At 45.3% G+C, this 14,547-nt stretch overlaps 1 protein-coding gene across 1 annotated transcript in view; it reads right to left on the reverse strand.

The window, feature by feature from the left end:
- LOC119382494 (putative oxidoreductase GLYR1 homolog) overlaps positions 1 to 14,547 on the reverse strand; it is a 154,455-nt gene that overhangs the window by 19,397 nt on the left and 120,511 nt on the right. The window contains 4 exon segments of the mRNA XM_037650205.2: positions 7,275 to 7,454; positions 8,292 to 8,454; positions 13,643 to 13,744; positions 14,299 to 14,409. Of these exon segments, the coding sequence (XP_037506133.1) occupies positions 7,275 to 7,454; positions 8,292 to 8,454; positions 13,643 to 13,744; positions 14,299 to 14,409 (556 nt within the window).

Raw genomic sequence — 14,547 nt, forward strand, 5'->3', positions numbered from 1 at the left:
CTGATTATGATCGAAAAATTGGGTGTCATGGCCCCTTTAATGAGAGCCTTAGTTCAGGGGGTTATGTGGTGCGATGCCACATAAGGGGTAGGGCTGCTTGCGTCACATGTGCGTCTGAATGCTCAATGCTGCTGCTGTGGTAGATGTGCCGTCTCTCTCCTCTATCACGTGTCCGTAAGATTTTTTGCCTTTGTACCCCTTCCTTGTGGCTCGAGGCGAAACCGCCGCACCACACAGCGCTCGTGAGGCATATATCAAAGTCCTTCCATGCAGTAGCGTCGCAGTGACGCGTCCTGTTGATAGCGCACATAGCGCCACGAAAGGAGATGCACCATCTCAAAACATAGTGTCTTTTTGTGAGCCAGCGTGACAGCATACATAGTAATCATGAGGGATGCAAGACGCCGCTCCACGGATATAAACACAACTGAACAACAAATTAACTCCTGTGAGGCGCCACCTATAGATACTCTCCTCCAAGAATGCAAAGCAGGCGCGAACGCTAGCCGACAGAGGGAGAGTAGGAAAGGACCACAGGACAGGGGTGATGAACAGTCGGATCGGAGCGCATCTGGCTGGCATTGAAAAAAATAGAGGAGGCGCTGCTTGTGAACGATAGCATTTTCCTGCTTCGACGTGCTGCAACGCCCTCTTGTATATCGTCCACACGTGGAAGCCCATTGCTTCCCCACCTTCTTGGGAGTGGACGTTGCTCTGTGTTTTGAGGTGCCGCCAAAGGCAATCAAGTGTTTTTTTGTGTTGTGTAGAGATAACACTGCATAATTTGCCACATGGCGCTTTTGTTAGCTGATGCGTGTGTGGAGCTGCACGTTGCACTTACGCAGGCGACGGTGGATGCAGGCCTGTGGCTCGCTAAGCCTGAATCAGCGGTGGTCTCGACTCCAGCTGTCAAGGTGTTCCAAGAGGGGTTCAGCTGCCATACTGCCCTCATAGACGAACACATTGATAGCTTGCTTGCAATCGCTACTGTGGATCGTTCTTCCAATCTATCGTCAGCTGCGGGAACTATACAAAAAGGCACACTTTCGTCCCAGCTGCCTGGATAACCTTGGAGTTCAAGCATCGGGGTATGTGGTTATTCTTCATGGAGTGCTCATGCGATCTCTCCCTGAAGACATCCCCATTCTCTACCGGCAACGCATGAAGTAGGACCGAGGCGAACGACGGGGCTACTCCCAAGGTCACGGCCAGAAAGAGGTGCGTGACGTCATGAAGTTCCTCCAGATACAGATTGAGAGCAGAGAAGAGAGTTCCCATTCGAGGTGCCTACGAAAATCCAGCCCCATGGGACACGAGCGAAGCTACCGTCGCTTACAACCGCCGGTACCATCAAGATTAACGCTGGCCGCAGGATCTACAAAGAACAGCCATGTCTGCTGCATACTGTGCGGCCACCATTTTACCACACTGTAAAGGACTGTCACACCACCTTGACAGCTGGCGAGATTCGGCGGCGACTAATCGAGAAGAACTGCTGCTTCAAATGTGCCAGATAGGGGACACGTTGCACAAAAGTGCCACAACACAGCGTGGCTCAAGTGCAAGCACTGCGCAATATGGAAACTGGACAACCACCCGAATGCTGGCAGCAGTGACAACAAAAGCAGACAGCGTGCCAGTGACCACCAGGTCACTGGCACGCTGTCTGCTCCCACAAGCCATTCTATGTTGCCATTGCCAGCTGTTCTAATGCAAACAGCCACAGTATTGGCGTTGGTAAGGCACAATTCCGTGCTGGTTGTATGCTGCTCGACAATGGCAGCTAAAGAACATTTACAAGACGTGACTTGTCCACAAAACTCAATCTACCTTCCGTCAGCACAGAATACCTGTGCCTGCTGACATTTGGCAGTTCCAAATGTTCTCGCACTCCCAAATGCTGAACCGTGCAACTCAAGCTACAGAGTCATTTCGATGTACATGACATAACGGTGGATGCTCTGGAGGTGTCAGAAGTCTGAACAGTGAAGACACCAGCTATCGGGCAAGATCTCCTGGTGCAGTTGCGCGAGCGCAAGATGCTTATTGCCAATGAACAGAGACCTCCCCTGTGTTCAGGCTGGGAGGGGACACCCCTTGCATTGTCCCACCTTGAGATTTATCTTTCAAATGATTTTGAATTGCTTGAAAGTTAGGTATAGTGCAATCAACTTTTTTTGTTAATGCCTGTTCATTTTGTAGTATGTGTAGGCCTGTGTTCAATATCCTTCATCTATGTGAGACTATTGAAATCGCAACTGCCGCTTGACCACTTTCAGAGAAGACTCAAAAGAAAATGTGATTACGTGAGCTGGGAGCCAATGCTCGTTTTTAAAAATTTTATATCTATGCATGCCTACAATATTTATATATATAAATAAATATAAAAACAAAATGGCCACTATGGCGAGATGTGTGTGCCCCCTTGCGATTTAACTGGATTTACGTCACTGCACATCTTACATGGCTGACCTGACAGAGATGTGGCAACTCGACGCGATAGGAATCAACGACCCTTTGGAAGGCGCCGGCATTCGGACCAAGCATGTTCACACAGTCAGTGCACAAGGAAGCTGGGTGACATGTGTTCCTCTTATGATAAAGTACTAAGGATGATTAGCTAGCACAAACCGGAGTGCCGTGGGAAAACCGACTCAAACGTCAACTTCCGTGTTTCAAAGGACAGCGGGAGCTATTGGAAGAGTGTGACTGCACTATCTGTGAGTCCTTCACAGAAGGTCACGCCGAACGTGCCGACACCTCTTCAGAGTCAGGAGCAACCATTTACTACCTTCCGCACCATGCTGTGGTCCGTCGAGAGGCTATCACTACAAAGATACTTGTAGTGTTCGACGGCTTCTTTCCCCGAATGCGGTGAGTCATCGCTCAACGATATCTCTGACAAGGGGGTCAAACTTGGTGCTGAGCTTTTGCTACTCCTGGTACAGTTGAGAATAAGCCCAATTATTCTGACAGCGGACATCCGGAAGGCTTTCCTCTAAATTTCCATACAAGAAGAAGACTGCGACGCTCTGCTTTTTATGGGTCAATCGATTCACTGACGAAGACGGGACACTACCTTCCATCGTCGAATGGTGAATGACTCGTGTGCCCTTCGGGGCATCATCAAGCCCTTTCCTTCCGGCTGCTACTTTGCAGCATCACTTTGAAACGTGGAAGAAGCTACACAGAAAGCCTTCCACGCAGATGACCTATCATAGGAGCTTCCACCGACGAAGAGGCTCTCAAAATCTACCAACTTACCAGACGCAAGTAGCACTGACTATTTTACCACATGCAAGTATGGAGCAGAGAAAGTGGTGCTCCAGTTTGAGTGTTCTTTGTCGTCAATTCCTCAAGGACAACACTTCTATCGGCAACATTGGAAAAAACCAGAGAAACAACAGTTGCTCGGCTTAGTATGGGACTGCAATGATGACGACATCGTGATTAGCCCCAAGGCCGTTTCCGCGTATGTCTGTGCGCACAGAGCCACGAAACGCACCATTCTGCAGTCATTCGTTAGACTTTACGATCTGTTAGGCCTCATTGCTCCATTCGGGCGAAATTATTGTTCCAACTGTGGCAAATGAACTCACTGTGTAACAATCTATTACCGAAAGACATTGATAGACAGTGAAAAACCTGGACCTCCGAATTACCTACGCTTGCATCGCTGCGCATTCAACACTGCACTGTTTGTTCCACTCCTTGCCAGGTTCCACCATTTGAACTTCACCTGTTCAGCGATGCAAGCCCACTGGCATATGGGGTAGCCATCGACACGCGAGAAACATACAAGGTTCAGCTGCTTATGAGCAAGAGCAGGGTCGCGCAGCTCAAGACTACCTCGCTGCCACGTCTAGAGCTGCTTCCGTGCTTGTTGGCTGCCAGGCTGTTGAACTACTTACGAGGAATTACAGAAACGGCCACCTATCGGGGTCTTTTATTTAACGCCTCATTGAAAGCCATACAATGGATTGTGGCTGACGCTAAACGATGGGAGACTTTCGTGATAAACCGTGTTTTTGAAATACAATGTTTGACTTTGGAGTATTCTTGGAGGCACTGTGCAACAATGATAATCTGGTGGATTTGCTCACACGTGGAGTCGCAGCCGTGTCATTGATGCGCAAGCTGCCATGGTGGACCGGTCCTTCGAAGACCATTGAAGTGACATCAGCTTGCCCCACCGCAGCAGTGATACGCTCTGCACCCCCACATGAGCCTCTGCTTGAAGTTGCAAACTATGAATGCATATACTGATTACTACAAGTTAGTGTTTGGATCACGACTTTCCGCCGGAACGCCTAGTTGTAGGAGCCATCTACAGGCACGACCACTGATGGCTTCAGAGTTGAACGAGGCAGAGATGTATTGGTTGAAGTTGGTCCAACACACTGAATACGCAAGTGAAATCATGGCCATGGAAGAAGGACGAGTTTTCAAGTTATCCAGTGTGTTTACCTTACAACCGTTTCTTGACCGTGGCAGACTACTTTGTGTAGGAGGCAGGCTGCAGCAGCTTGACGAGCCAGAGGAGCTGATGCATCTGATCTTGCTTCCTGCTGATCACCAAGTCACTTGTCTATTGGTTGACGCAATGCACAAACGACTCTTACATGGTGGAATTCAGCTCACCCTCCTAGACCTTTGGTAGCGCTTTTGCATCGGCAAGGAGAGTTGTACAGTAAACCACGTTCTAAAAACGTGCTTACCATGCCGACGATGGTTCCTACTTCCCCCGAAGGTGCCCCTGTATTGCCTTTGCCAAAAGAAAGAATTAGTGAGGCAACACTGTATGAAGTGCTTGGAACTGATTTCTGTGGGCCACTCTATTGCTGTGATGAATTAGCCTCGACGGGGAAGGTGTACAATGTTCTTTTTTTTTTTGTGCTGTAACAAGGGCAGTACACCTGGAACTGACAACAGATTTGACAACACGAGCATTTCTACTTGCTTTCAAGAGCTTTGCAGCACGACGTGGAATACCTGCAATTGTGTACTTTGATAGTGCGAAAGCATTTTGCTGCACTGCGAAGCATTTGTGCTCCCTCTTCGAAGACGATGTTCAGGACTATGCCGTTCTCGCAGAGCCCAGTGGCGCTTCATAGTTGAATGCGCACTGTGGTGGGGAGGCTTTTGGGAACAAGTCATTCACACTAATAAAGGGACACTAAAGCCAAATGTTAAGTCGGCGTTGATTGCTGAAATAGCATTCCAGAAACCTTGTAGTGCTTGTTTCATGCCAAGGAAATGATTATTTTGAAAGAAAATCACATTTTAGTGGTCCACACAGCGTTAGTGCACTTCAAATCACCCGCCTGGAAAGGGCCTCTTGATGTAGCGTTTGCCTTGCCTAACGTTACCTGCCTTTACTGCCCAGCAGCCGACACATCGGTTTCTGCTCTGAAGGAAACATTACAAGCCTTGCCCAAGTTGCAGTTGATCTCGCAATTCTCTGCACGAAAGCACAACGAGCACACATGCAGATTTTTTGGTTCGCAGAGGCATGGCAGTTGGCCACTTAGGCGTAGGGGTTTATTTGCAGCACCCATCGGAAAGTCATGTAGGTTTCTTTGCTGCAGCTGCTGCTGCTCAAGCGGCGCACACCATTTAGGCACCCAGCAGCATAACAGGGACGCGGCATTTTGTTGAACTTTCCGCAATAATGAAACTACCCCTGAGATGTGGCAGCGAAAACGGAGAGCAGCCCGGCGAAAATGGAACTTTTAAACCACTCGCGCCGCTCTCCTTGGTAACGCCAAGTTCTTTTTCCATGAATAAAACAGAAACGCACAAGCAGCATTTTATTACGTCTTGTAATGTACGAAATGTTATTTTTTTATTATATGTAGTTTGAGTACTGGTGATTAATTGTACTCGAGATTCTTGACGTCATCGGGCTCATTCCAAAATGTCCCCACTGGTGGCGCATATCGTGTCCTACATTTACCTTAATTTCTCGATTAGTAGAGCACTGCTGTTGATAATACTGATGTTTTAGGCATTCTCAAACATTCACCTTTCACTTTGACATAAATTGTTATTTGCCTTTAGTGTCCCTTTAAGGAAGAACTCAAGTGTTGCCTCGGACGAAGCAGCTTGCGTTATAACGAGCTGCTCACCATGATAGTGGAAGTCGAGGCGGCAGGTAACTGTCGTCTGCTCATGTACTTGGAGGATGACGTCACATCCACAGCCGTTCTGACACCATCCCTCTTCTTAGTCGGCAAGCGTTTTCGTCCCTCTTCCCACAGAATGAGAAAACCTTGCCCTCAATGCCACTGCGTCCAACCTTCGACAAAGTGCGCGGTATCAGGAACATCTACTTAGGGACATATGGAGGCGGTGGAAGAAGGAATATGTTCTGTTCCTGTGCGCTGCTCACCACAGCAAGCCTACGCTGTCATCTAACGTAAAACCTGATGGTCTTGTCCTGGTAGAGGATCTAAATACGCCGCCTCTTACATGGAAGACGGGTCGGGTCGTTAAGGAGTTTCCGGGAAAAGACGGTATTGCACGCTCCTTCCCGATACTGCTGTCGAACGGTCAGCAAGTCAGACGTCCTGTGCAGTGGCTCTACCTCGTGCAATGCAGCCTCATGCAACGCAGCTGCTGCACAGCCGTCCTGACTGGGTTTGCATCGTCTACTCCACAGATGATAAAGAGTGACAGATAAAATGGAATGCTTTAAAATATGGGCCCCTAATCATTTATTTTACAAACTCACTCAGTCTGAACAATCGAAAGGGCCCCTAAACCACCTTTGATAATTTTTTTAAATTTCAAGCAAACGTTCACATAGAGTTCAGAATGCTTTCACGATAAACAATGCGATATGCAGCAGGCTACGAGCTGCGGGTGCGCCACAAATTCCAAGAAACAATCTCTTGTCCTCTCCGAGCCTTTCGGTAATCCCCATTGGCTGTGACGTCACTATTTGTGTCTGGTCAAGTAATCCACAAAAATAACCTGTTCGTCTGCTTGCAGGTATGCGTGCTCGCCGCTCTTTCTCCTCCTCACATGACGAGGAGGAGCATTCGCCGAAGAGGAGAGACGAGCATGAAGCTTAGTGAAGCAGAGAGAGAAGCGGGTGGGGGCCACCTTGGGATCATCAAACACATGTAACTCCGCTATTACAGCACAGTTTCGAAAAATTCTCACGGCTGCGTGTTTGTTGAAGACTTGTGCACAGCTGCAACGCCACAACTAAATTTGGACTTCTGGGTGGTTTAGGGGCCCTTTAAAAAAGGCAGTGAAAAAACCCTCACCTTGGCCTTTTTGACTGATGACTGCCGAGTTGAGGTCGCCCAGTTCAAGTATCTCCAATAGATCCTTCTGGGACAGCTCAGCCCGATCGCACAGAGCCATGGCTTCTGCAAGACCCGCTAATGTTGTCCCCAGCAGCATGTTGAGGATGAGGCTCATCTTGGAGCCATTGCCCACCTCCCCTGCACACACACACACACAAAAAAAAACATCACTGCTCAGCGGTGGACAGCATGTTGTCCACGAGGGACGCTTTGAGGAAGATTGTTCAGCATGCTTCTGCGAGAAGAACACAGTGGCACTCTGAATACTGCACAGATGAATAGAAGCAAACGCTGTTGGTTCTAAACAATTGAAATGGTGGTGGCATTTGTTTATTTATTTATTGGTACTGCTACCACAATTACTCGGGTTTTAGCAGAGTCGGATACAGAGCATCGAAAATACAAGACAATGGAAGAAAAGGGCAGAAGTTATAGCATTATGTACATAAAATGGAGTGAACACATATGCAGTTGTTACAACATCCGCATAGAATTGGACACATCAGAGAGAGGTATTACATATACAAAGAACATAAAAATTTGACAATGCCTAAGTTAATGCACTAAGGTGAGCTGGGCAAGCCGTTTTATCAATCAAAGCCTCCTGATGTGGTCACCTTGGTGCCATGAATGCGCACATTTTAAAGAGCTGTGTACATGTGGTCTTCTTCTTTGCATGTACCTTCAGGCATTGTGAAACCTTCATAGTTCGTAATGAAAGTGAGCAGCCATCACTACTCCAGTGTGGGTGAGCCTTTTCTTTTAATTTCGATGAAGACACCGGCAGATAATATATTTTGTAGGACAGAAATGCCAGCTGCACTGATCGAAGAGAGTGCACTACAGCAAACACTGATCACGCAAGTTATTCATTGCATCTATAGGTTTTTAGGAACTGCCAACCACTTGTAAATCATGAAAGTACATAAACTGAACGCTGTTTGCACAGATCTCTGTTGAGAAGCACCTACTTACCCAAGTAGAACGCATGCCTGCCAATAGCCTCAAAGCAGCTGGCACAGTCGTTGAAAAGTGATCGGTCACCTGCAGCCAGGATGATGAGGGTACCATCCTCGGCAGGCTTTTTTGAGCCTGAGACTGGTGCTTCTAGGTACCGCCCACCTCTGAGCATGATAGCCTGGAATCAAGGATTACCCTACATGTGAACACAACTCTTACTGCAATAAAATCGTTAACGTTTAGGAATAGATAAGCCTTTATGTTAAAAGTAAGCGAGATAATGTGATCATGATGCAAGCTTCTCTCATGCCAATGTTGCTGTTTGAATTGTCTGACATGTGTGCCACGCCCTAGTTTCTGGCATTACCCTCCTATGACAGCTACCATTTCTTTCCGCTGCCTTCGGTATTGGCCCACTCCTTTTGTCAGGCAGAAACCTCAGGTCTGCAACTTATTTTCTCCAGTAAGTTATAGTCCAATCCGATGGCAGAAAAATAACGGTTTGGTTTTGGCGAAGTTGAATACAGTGGTTCATCTCTGGTTTTTTGTTCCAGTTCCCATTTGGTTCAACACCCTAATTATCACCATAGAACTTCCTGTGGAAACTGCACACGGCACCAAGGCTGCTTGTGTTTTCTGACTAAGCTGCAACTTTGGTTGCCAACTCTCAACACTTTCAAGACCAGGGAAAAACAAGCAGTTCTGAAGGATGTTAGCAAGACATTTCTATTAAATGCAACTAATTGCAGTATCTTTATGTGCAATATATCAAAATGCAGCTATAATTAGATGTTCTTTCACGCCCAAAAGAAATATTCTCAATAAATGTTACAGTTATTATCAACAAAAAATTTCTAAGCGACAATTTGCTCAGGAAACAACGTAACATTGTTAAAAAAGGCATGTATATACAAGGGAAAATCTGTAGTATGAAAAATACAAGATTTACAAAATTATTCACCCTGCCTTGTTCCTTAAAAATCTAACAGTAAACATTTAGCAAGCCTATCTATAGCGGTCTTAAGTGTTCTCCGGCATCGGTGCACCGATCAGTACTCTGTTCCCACGGTTCTTGTGCCACTAAACAAACGATTCCATGAAGTGGTGAAGCACAAGTGCACATTGCATGTTCTGCAAAAAACATCAGCTTTGAGTTCAGTTTTCTTCTTTTCAATGCAAAGCTTGCAGTTTTTACGTCTTTCTGCTTTTTCCGGCTTGTGGAGCGTGTGTTTTGTGGAGGGTGGTGGAGTAGTACGAGCTGGCTTGGCGCCATCAAGATTGAAAAACAGGCTCTTCTTTGAATGATAGATGGTCATATCCAGTGTTCCTTACCAGCTCAGGGATCTCTGGGTGCAATTTACGGTGTGCTTCAAATAAAACAAAACTATTCACACATGCAATACCAATGCAGCGAAACAATAGTGCCTCCCACCGCTGCACACTTCTCATAAGGACGTTGTAATAGCCAATCATCTGATCTGATTTATCAACTCCTAGCATTCCAGCATTGTAATCATGTATAAGCAATGGCTTCATGACAGAAATTTGAGCCTAAGTATTTCCTCCTTTGTTCCCTTCTTTATTTTATTTTATTTTATTTAGAGTCCTTACAGGCCTCGTAAGAGGCATTGGGTAAGTAAGGGAGGCATCAGAAAAAATAAATGATCACACATAATGAATACATATCATACAGGATCAAATGGCTCAAAACACACATATCCCTTTTTAAACACATTAAAATATTGGCTAACAATAATTGTAGAGGCGAAAAGAGAAAAGGAGCAGTTCAACGCTATAAATAATTAATACAATTAGAGAGAACATCAACAACACATTTCGTACACGCGCAGGTAATGCATAGTAAAAGCATAAGGGTACAATGAATGAGCAAAAAGAAATAACGAACTCAAACATAAGAGAGCTAACAAAACACAAGTAGCGAAGAAAAAAAGGTGTTATACATTTTGTCAAGGTTATGCAGAGGAGTGTGAAATGATGAGATGACGAAATTTATTGGGATTTTTTTCGGACACAATGGAATCAGGAAGTGCATTCCACAGCCGAATGGCACGAGGAAGCGCCGACGACTTGAATGCGTGAGTGCTTCCGTACATGTGAGTGAAATTGAGGTGATTATGTAATTTGCGAGATGTGCAAGATGAAACTTCAAGCCGCAAGGAAAATTTTTTACCAGCATAGACGTATTTGTGAAACAATGACAAGAGTGCAAAGTCCCGGCAAGTACTGAGGACAGGAAGTGAACTATCATGTTTTATTCGTGAGGTGCTTGATTTGTAAATATAGTTATTAGAGGTAAACCTAGCGGCCCTATTTTGTACAGATTCTAATAAACTGATCAAGTTGTTATGATGGGGTGACCATATTGGAAAGGCATATTCCAGCTGCGGGCGAACAAATGCCTCAAAAGCTAGCTTGCGAATATTGGAGGGGGAATTTCTCAGGGTTCGACGTACGTACCCCAATGGCTTCGAAGCATTAGCACATATGGTTGTAACGTGAAGGTTCCAGGAAAGGTTTGACGTCAGATGAATTCCTAAGCACTTGTATGTAGTGGCCGGAGAAATTGGGTTGTTATTTATGCAATAAGAAAAATTTGAGACTGAGTGTTTACGAGTAAAAGAGATTACTCTGCATTTAGATGAATTTAGGGTCATTAATCAAGTTTTACACCAATTCAAAATAAGCTGAAGATCATTCTGTAGAATGTGATGGTCATCGGGACCGTATCGTTTGCTGTATGGATAGTACTCAGCATAATGACAACACGACGGTCTTTCCACCGAAGATACAAGACATTGCGATTACACAACCATCTAATGTCGCCACGTCACTTTTTTTCACATCATGCAACTTTGAGTTCGTGGCAGAAATAAAAATAATGAATGCCGACCAAAGAGGTTTCGTTAAAATATAACAACGTTTTGGCTTTCACACGGAAGCCTTGTTCACTCTTGTTCATCCTGAGCAGACGAGATTTTGTCGAATTCTTGATTTCATCTTTGAGTTCAGCGGAAAACCCTCGGCAACCTTTTCATGCAGTTCCGAGATGAGGCATGTCAATGTGTAAATGTTGTCCATGAATATCAGTACCCTTGATCTAAGTATTCAACACCCAGCTGGCAAACTACACCGAAAGCTAATCCATGGGGTCCTGGCTGCTCACGCTTGCTAGTGTACACATTGAAATTTACCGTGTATCCGGTGCCGGGGTCAACTAGGAGCCACATCTTATAGCCCCATTTCGTGACCCTATCTTTCATGTACTGTTGGATTCACCCTTTGACTTGACCATCTGTTCATGAACAGACAGACCCCAATGTGGCTGGAACAGTTCGCCGACACCGCATTGACGTGCTCCATGAGCCACCACACGGACCAGAGCTTGGCTCGGGACACCTGTCTGGCGTCATACAATCCTGCAACTTGGAGCATTGCGAACAAAGCTATAAAACCGCGCCGCAGCATTGTCTGTCCCGGGTGCGGACCACTGTAAAGGTTTCCCACACTCTAGTACCGCTTCAGCTGAGGAATCTTGACGACGCTCATGTAAACAATGAGGCCGACAAAATTCGTCATTTCATTCGGGGTCCCTTCTTCCCATGAGCCATCAGAGCAAGTGGGCTTTTTTCGAACACGTGGGTCCAGCCATATTTATTGGTGTGGTCGCAAATAGTTTCATTTACTAGTGTTGTAAAGAACCGAAAGAAGTCCATAGCAGTGAAATTCTTTTGCTCGAGTGCCACGGCCACATCTTCCTCAAAGTACACACCAGGCACCCATCTCTTTAAAATGTACTAGATCCGCTTCTGCGCCAGTGGCAGGGTATCATTACTGCGGCTTGTTGAGAAATGATAACATCATGTAGCAGGTGTGCGTGCTTGTTCAAGAGTGCACTGAAAGCAAAACTAAATGCAACGTTCACCACTTGTGGAAGTTCCAGGTTCATTTCCTCCCGAATTACTGTCCGAACTAAAACTAGAGCTTCCAAAGTCTTCTTTGAACTCTTCACTACAAGGATCATCAATTAACACAACTGCTGAAACAGTGGAATCATGAGGTTCACGTAGTCCTTTTGCGCAATAAGACGTGAACCTGACGCCATTTTCGTCCGCCTCAACCACGACCACACCCGGAAACTGCTTGAGAATCAAAAGACTAGCTCTTCAAACACTGAGTAGATGGCGCAACATGTTCCAGTGCACAAAAATTTGAGCTTGGCAGTGCATCAAAAACAAACGATCATATATGACTGACGGGCTATAGGTGCGGTCCTGAAAGTGTTAACAAACCTTGCTGCTTAGTCCTAGCCATCAGGTGTACAAGGCTGCAAGCTTGTGCTTCACACACACTCATTGACTATATACCAGTAATTAAGAATGAAGTGGTTTGGGTGTGCAGGTGATTCGCCAGCAACTACCATGGATGCCCACCAAGTTTGTGTGCCCTTAGAGGATAAAACAGCTTAAGCTTGTGCACGGGCACAAGGCCAGTCAACCTACTGAATGATTGTGTGTAGCACAGCCAAAGCTGAAAGTGCTACTGAGCTAAGGTTCCCTAAGCGCTACACATGATGCCCCTGCGGGTGCGCAGTGAATGAACTTATTGCCCAATATCTATATACCCATTCAATTAAGCTAAATACGGCAAAGTGACTCTGGAAGAAACTGTGAAGTCTCCAAATCTCGGTATCTATAAAGTATTAAGGTGAAAGCCTTAGTACCTCATCAAAGCTGGCCTTCAAAAATGCACAGAACCTAACATGACCTCCGACACGCGAACTTAAAAAAAAAGAGGGTTCGAGCTGGAATCAAACCCAGGCACTTTACATAGCAGTCAAGTGTTCTACCACAGAGCCACACCAGTGCTTCAAACTGCTTTGGAAAAAGACCCTATACAGGCATCACGTCGGGGAGGAGTCACATTGACAGACGTTATATCGCAAGGCAGAAGTGCAGAGTCACACCAGGCCTAAAAACATGCGAAATGCGTAGTGTGTGAGTGGTGTTAAGCTTCGCACCCATTATAAAGGACTCTGCCATGATTCATCGTCAGCCACAGCACCCACAAAGTGTGCAGCTACGCAGGTTTGTGTATTGCCCTAAAGCTACAGATTGGGTACTTAGCTAAAGTATGTACACCTTCAAAAAAGAAATGCAAGCACGTGCATAAGGTGTTCATAGGGTCGATTTAAAGCAAAACATATGGAGTTGCTTGTTGTACACAACATATAGATACATGTTTAAGAGGTTAGACTAATAAAACAAATGTGCACCAGGTAAAGCGACTAGAATTAATCTGGTTAAACTAGTATCTAACACTGCATTTGATATTCAGACAGCACTTACCTCTGATATGTCCTGCGATGTGTCAGGGTCTATGGACGTCATCTCTACATAGCCCTTGTTGTCTTTAATCTCATGCAAAACACCACAATTTCCGAACACCATCTGGAGAGCAACAGAACAGATTTGCAATGGTTATCACTTATATTGTGACCCACTTATATTACCGTAAAATTCCGAGCACAGTGAATGAATGGTGGGAGGGGGTGCTTGCTCTGGATTTTACGGTAGTTACTCTTGGCAAAGTAATGGGTCATGGTAGCAATGAGATAATAAAGTTTGATACGCTTTGGATACAACGGTATTCTTGTGACTTTCTTCTTTACACTTCTTGGTCTAACCAGCTTTGTTGCTTTGGCATTTCAATGCATCAAACTTTGTGAATGTGCGCAGAATGGCAAGCATTTTATGCTAGAAAAAATACCACAGAATTGGGTTTTGTTAAACCTTTGAGAATCAAAACGTTTAGCCAAGTGCGACCTTCCATGATCAATTTTTGTTACTGCATATCCAAAAACCTTTAGAGTGACCATAAAGAGAGAAAAAATATTTTCCATAGGTATAGATGCATTACCGACTCATTTTGCATAATGTGTACAACGTGCCAGTTGAAAGACATTAAAAAAGCACAAGAGAAAAAAATACAAAAACTTGTTTACCTCCTTGGCTGCATGAGAATTCGATACACAGCAGAACGTGATGTCAGATGCTGCGACGACATCGGCAGGGGTTAAACCCTTGTATGCACCCGCTTTTACAAAGTCTCGACACTGCACATAAAAAGAAAAGCGACATATATTTAACTAATGCAAGATATTCCAAGGTATATATTTCCTATTGCACTGCATGGTACTATAGTCAATCATATTTAGCACAAACATGAACATACCACTGTTGCAAACATAAAA

The sequence above is a fragment of the Rhipicephalus sanguineus genome, chromosome 2 (genome assembly GCF_013339695.2).
Source record: "Rhipicephalus sanguineus isolate Rsan-2018 chromosome 2, BIME_Rsan_1.4, whole genome shotgun sequence".
NCBI classification, from domain to species: Eukaryota; Metazoa; Arthropoda; class Arachnida; order Ixodida; family Ixodidae; genus Rhipicephalus; species Rhipicephalus sanguineus.